The sequence below is a fragment of the Lissotriton helveticus genome, chromosome 9 (assembly GCF_964261635.1).
Source record: "Lissotriton helveticus chromosome 9, aLisHel1.1, whole genome shotgun sequence".
Lineage (NCBI taxonomy): Eukaryota > Metazoa > Chordata > Amphibia > Caudata > Salamandridae > Lissotriton > Lissotriton helveticus.
The window spans coordinates 886717742-886723741 of NC_136070.1; the positions used below are offsets into that span (position 1 = coordinate 886717742).

The 6000-nt window shown below is 42.5% G+C and overlaps 1 protein-coding gene across 1 annotated transcript in view; it reads left to right on the forward strand.

Annotated features, from left to right (window-relative positions):
• Nucleotides 1–5732, forward strand: part of LOC144781956 (cytochrome P450 2G1-like) — a 288870-nt gene extending 283138 nt beyond the window's left edge. The window contains exon 9 of the mRNA XM_078661046.1: nt 5188–5732. Coding sequence (XP_078517172.1) covers nt 5188–5369 — 182 coding nt within the window. The 3' untranslated portion in view covers nt 5370–5732. The remainder of the gene's footprint in view (nt 1–5187) is intronic.
• The last annotated feature ends 268 nt before the right edge of the window (nt 5733–6000 follow it).

A 6000-nucleotide genomic window follows, 5' to 3' on the forward strand; every position in this document is an offset into this window, starting at 1 on the left:
TGCTTTTGCGGGGAACCAAATTCAGTAGAAAGAATGAGGGCATTATGGTCTGATATTATTTGGGGATATTTAACAATCGAAGACTGAGGGGCTAACTCCTGTGTAACAAAAATGTAATCTATACGTACATGTTTCTGATGCGCGTGCGAAAAATAAGTGTACCCTGGATCCTGTTCGTTATTTTGAGCCCAGACATCTATTAAACCAAAGCTGTTAACTAACCTTTTAATTGCTTTATACACTTTGGGTTTTCGGCCCACGTATTTTGTCGCAGAACCGGTTTTTAGTGAGAGATTGAGAGATAATAAAGTCCCCACATATAATTAAGGGTCCCTGCCAGGTGGCTAATTCTGCTTCTAAGTATTCAAATATAGCAGGATCGTCATCATTGGATCCATACACATTGCATATAGTAATACCAAGAGTGAGCTTAACTATAGCCCATCTGCCGTGGGGGTCGGAGAGATAGCGTGATGTCTCCCCCAAATGTGTCTTGGTTAATATTGCCACCCCTCTAATATTTGACGTTTGGGTTGAAGCTATTGCCAGATTATAGCCCTTTACATTTAATAAGGATTTCTTATCCCAAGGCACATGTGTCTCCTGGAGACATACTACATCCACTGGGTTTAAACCAATTAGCTCAGCCAATCGCCTGCGTTTCTCATTGTTTAGGAGCCCTCCAACATTCCAGCTTTTAATACTCAACCTACCCATTGTCGTATAGGATAGACTGAACTGGTGTAAAACTTATTCCTTTATTAGGGTTAATACTTGATATAGTTTCCTTCTTTTCTACAATTATCTTCATTGCAAACTCTATGTTCATTTGTGAGGCAACTGCCATCCGGCTAGGTTCGTATTTTCTAATTTTTTGCAGACCCCCTTCCTCCCCCCCGCCCCGAGTAGACCCGTCTACCCGCTGCCCTCCCTCCACCACCCAATCTATGAGGCGATCAGACTCAATTAGAGTCTGGGTGATGGCTGCAGAACAACACCAGAGCTTCCGCTATCTTCATTTGAAAACACAAAATGCTAAGTAATAATAAACAGAATGTCGAAAAACAACATGCAACATGCAACAAACTAAATACCTTAACCTTTGATTACTATATTAAACTCATACCAAATCCCAAGGTAAGAGAAGAAAAAAAAAAAAAGGTTTGAAACCAGAGTTCTAAGGGCTGATATCCTGTTGCCCTTCAAAATGGGCCAATCGCATCCAGTTAGTTTATAGGTTGGTCTTGCTATTAGAGATTAGAGAGATATGCGGTTTTTCAATAGATTAAAATCCCCATCCTTTATGAACTGAAAGGGCAAAGATTTACTACATAGTCACGCAGGACTGATTACTTCATCTGTTCTAGGAAGGCCTGAGCTTTGATTTCAGATACAAAACATTTTGTCAGACCCCCTTTGACCACCTTAAGTTTTGCAGGATTGTTCAGATAGGCCTGGGCTCCTTTCTCCTGAAAAGGCTTAATTAACATACGTAGTCGCCAGCGCCTCTCAACTGTTGCATGGCAAAAATCAGGTCTCGTGAAATATGATATCTCTTGGAATGTCAGTTTATGATCTGGCCTGGCTTTCTCAGCTATAGTTTGCCTTAACAGAAAATTTCCAAAATAAACCAGTATTGCTCTTTGGTATGGGCCGGGTTTAGCAGGAGGATTGAACGGCATTCGATGGGGTCGCTGGATTGCGAATTCCCAGTTCCAGTCTTTTAATTCGGGCAATGACTCTTTAAATAACCTAATCACAAAAGCGCGTACATTTTCCCCCTCCATTTTCTCTGGGACTCCAAGTATGCGCAGGTTATTGCGGCGCTGACGATTTATTTTCAAAGTCCTCGAGCTTCCATTTAATATCAGTTAGCTCGGCTGCTTGAAGATTTATATTTTACGTATTGGCCATAGCCTCATTTTCTGTGGAAAGAACCCTTGATTCCACTTCCGCCATTCTTATACCAATCTGCTTACATGATTCCGATAGCTTTTTAACCACACCTTGCATTTTGCGGATAGCCGCCCGTGAACACCTGCTATCCTGTGCAGTCTCCTCCCTGTGGGCGGGGATGGCCTGTAGGATTGACTCTACGGCAGTGTTAGAGATACCATGTATGTTGGCTCCTCCAGAATCGGAGTCCGCAGCCTGTGCAGATGGGTGAGGTAAGGCAGGTGCCTGAAGAGAGCCCCCCGAGCCTGTTTGGCTTAGCCTATTCATGGGCTTCAGTTTAGATCTCACGGTGTTAGTCCTTGCGTCTTCTGCCTCACTGCCTTCACTACTGATGACACCCATTGAATCCGAGTCTACTTCCTCGTCCTCGTCACCATCTTCTGACTCTGAGCTAGACCCGCTGAGTCCCAAATTTCCTTGTCCTTCCTTACCAAATTCACTATCTAATCCAGCTTCATCAGTAAATGAGTAGAACTCGCTACGGTCCGTATCAGGTTCTAGGGTAGCCCCTTGCAAATTAGATATATGATGTCCCTCGGGTTGCATCCCCTTACCTCCTGCATTAGTGAGTTCATCCGGGTATGGAGCTGCGACCATGCTATCAGATGTAGTTGAAGCTATTAAAGAGGTTATTGCCCCAACCGGTGCAACAGATAAGATTGGAGTTGTTTCATTTACGTCCTCCTGCACCCCCATTATATTCGCACCCACCCCAGAAAAAGACATAGATTGTTTTTCAGCCATCTGAGTAGTATCATCATCATAAGACTTCTCCTGAGCTTCAGTAAGTGGAATACTCACAGTTCGAATGTCAGGGGTCAATATGGCAGTCTCTGCAGTCGTTGCTTGTCCTTCAGCAATAATGGAGATAGAGTCTGGATTACCCCCGGTGCCTTCAGGAGTTTGTAGCGGTGATTCCTGCGAGACCAGGTTTTGATTCTCTACTGTGGGTATTTGTATGCAGGTCGCGGGAGAGGCAGGAGCCCCCTGTTTCCTAAGTAGCATATCCATTACTGTATTACCAGGTAGGGCCATGCTCTGGGAATTTTCTTTATTTATTTTCCTTTTGGCAGCCAAGGCTGCTTGCCTTGGCGTGCTCTCCCCAGCAAGTGGTCTCTGAGTTTTGGGTTTCGCCGGGGGGTTAGTACTGCTCGAGGATTCCCCCTGCTGCTGCATTTCCTCCTGCTCTGCCTCACGCAGAGCTCTAGCGGCTTTTGCCAACCTGGTGCGTGCTGCAGCTGCAGATGCAGCTTTAGAAGGCATTTCGCAAGTAAATGTCAATGTAACCAGTTCACTACAGACTAGCAGCAGCTGGGTTTGTATTCGGCTCCAAACTATCTGTCCAAAAAGAGGCTGTAAAACTTCAGCCAAAACGGAACATAATATATCTCTGCCGGAGTTTTCTTCGCTTTCTTCGTTTACAAGCTGATAGCAACGCTCTCCCTGCCGCTTCTGCTTCCCCTGTAGCCGTGAGTCGGGCAGCGCTTGGCGGGACAGAGAACAGCTGTGTGAATCGACGGTCACGCCCAGCACCTTGCCTGCAGTCCAACCGATGAGCAAGCAGCAGGGTCAAGGAGCTCAACATATTCGGCAGAGGATTCTTGCCCATTGCAGCATGGCATGTTCCTGAACAGACGAGCAGACGAACAGATGAAGGACGCTAAAGGACGCTGTGCATCTTAAGTGAGTCTGCCGTTTTTTTCCCCGTCCTTTCTGCTCGGCATTCGCTTTTTAATCTCCCTTCAGAGCTGTATTCTTCCGTAGAGGTTTTTCCGTTCAAAGAACGCCGGTAGGATAGGGATATGTCACATTCTGTTCCATGCGAAGCGGAGCTCCGGCGTAGTGCTGCATCGCGGTCTACGGCCAGACCACCATCTTGCCTCTCCCAAGGAATACTTTTTTAAAAGCATCTTTTTTCATACAATGCCTTTTTTTCCCCAGAATTCCTGTGCTTTCTCTGGTTGTGTTTTTATGCTTACCTAAATGTAGTCTCCCAGTTCTGTCTCCCTTTCTTTACCACAAAAGGGCATTGAAAAATCTTCTAAGTTCTAAGCTGCAGTATATAGTGTACACTGTTGTTATGTCTCTTAAAACACCATGTTCACCTAGCTGACTGGCCATTTAGTGTGCCAGTACCTTCCATGTCATATAGCTCCTCTCTCTCTACTTCCCCAAGACACCCAAGAAAATACCCTCCCTTTTCTGGTAAATTGATATTGATAAAGTTCTTGGAGTATTTGTTTTGTACACATTTATTTTGTGTACTTCTTTATATTGGTTGTTCTTTCTGTTCATATTGCTATTTTCCCAATATGCCACCCAGTTGCATACACAAAAGTTGGCCCAGCTTGTGGCTTGGGAGGGCTCAACAGAAATCGGCCTTCCACTCCACATATTCACAAAGGGTTGGAGGATAGCTGTACAGGTCATATTGTGAATGAGATAGTTATCAAAGCACACAGAATATGTATATATATGTAATTAGGCATTGTGATCATGGCAATGCTTGATCTTCTAGCTCAAAATCTAAAAAGGTTTGTAACTTGTTCATTTAAGCTAGTGGGAAACAATGTTCATAGGCAGAATGCTGGGAATGCACTCTTACGATTCATTATAATTAAACATTTTGCATGAAATGTTATAAAACTTTTATTCATGAAATTGAGTCGTGAAATAGCTGAGAAATTGAAATGTATTTGCTAAGATATAGTTACTTTGCATACTATGTCTCGGTTTGGGATTTTTCAGTCCCACTGTAGGTAATGTAATTTTAGCTTTTTTAAATTTAGAGTCAGTGGGATAATGGGATATAATCAAGTGGTTGATTGTCTTTTTTATTTTCTAATATTTCTTATGTTGTTTGTACTGGTTCTAATCAATGATAACTAATCAAATATACGGAGACTGAACGCTTCTTGAAGTGTAAAGTCAAACAAAAAAGAGATGGAGATGGAGAGAGAGAGAGAGAGAGAGAGAGAGAGAGAACGAGTGAGAGAGAGAGAGAGAGAGAGAGAGACGGAAAACGGAAACTGAACTCTACAGAGGGAAAAATCGACCACCACCCTACTTTAATTGCATTACAGTCTCCTTCATTTTAGGCTGAACCTTATTTCAGAAGTGACACATTTGGGCTTGGCGTTAGAAAGTGATTATCAATTTAGTGTCTTTTCTATGATTTTCCTCTTTGTTGTGCATAAAAATCTTCCTAATCTGAATATCTCTGTTTCATAGGGAAAAGAATTTGTGTTGGAGAAGGCTTGGCCCGGATGGAACTGTTTCTCTTCTTTACTACCATCCTCCAGAACTTCAACTTGAAATCTATTGTTGATCCTGAGGACATTGACCTTACTCCAGCATTTAGTGGTTTGGGCAACATACCACCTACATATCAGCTGTGTCTTTCTCCTCGTTGATGCCACCTGCATCCTGCTACCAGATTAAAGATCAATACCAGTTTGCTCTTAAATAGGGCTTACTTAAGTAATAGCATTGGAGCATAATCCCCAAAAGTGTTACATCCGCTACTAAATGGATTAAACTGTAACACCCCGATAGGTGGTTGTTCTGCTAAACTTAAAATTGACAACATTAAATCTTCTTTGACTAAGAATTATTATATTGCTTTAAACTTTCTGCATCATTTATTGATATTTTGGATTGGTTTGCTTTTTAAAGTTGGGATACATTGGAGATTTTAGTTTGTAAGTATATTGTCTACAGTGACTAAAATGATTACTTCTCACCAAAATAAATATTTCTATTTGTCTGTCTGTTAATACACTGCTTAGGTGCACTGTTTGGTAAGATCAAAGAAGTAGGTGGAATATTGGCTTCCTGGCTTTTAGCAGGGATAAGATGTAGCATGATACGAGGCTGTGGGAACGTTGTAGATTGCAAGGAAAAGCATCATGTCTTTAAAGAAACAGAAATACTAATAATAGGCAATTTACAGAATGCCTCCTGCATTTCCGCTCTCGTAATGGTGTGTGGCCAAAAAATATGTTAAGTAGACCATTGTGAATGGGGAGCAGGTAGTGTCATTCT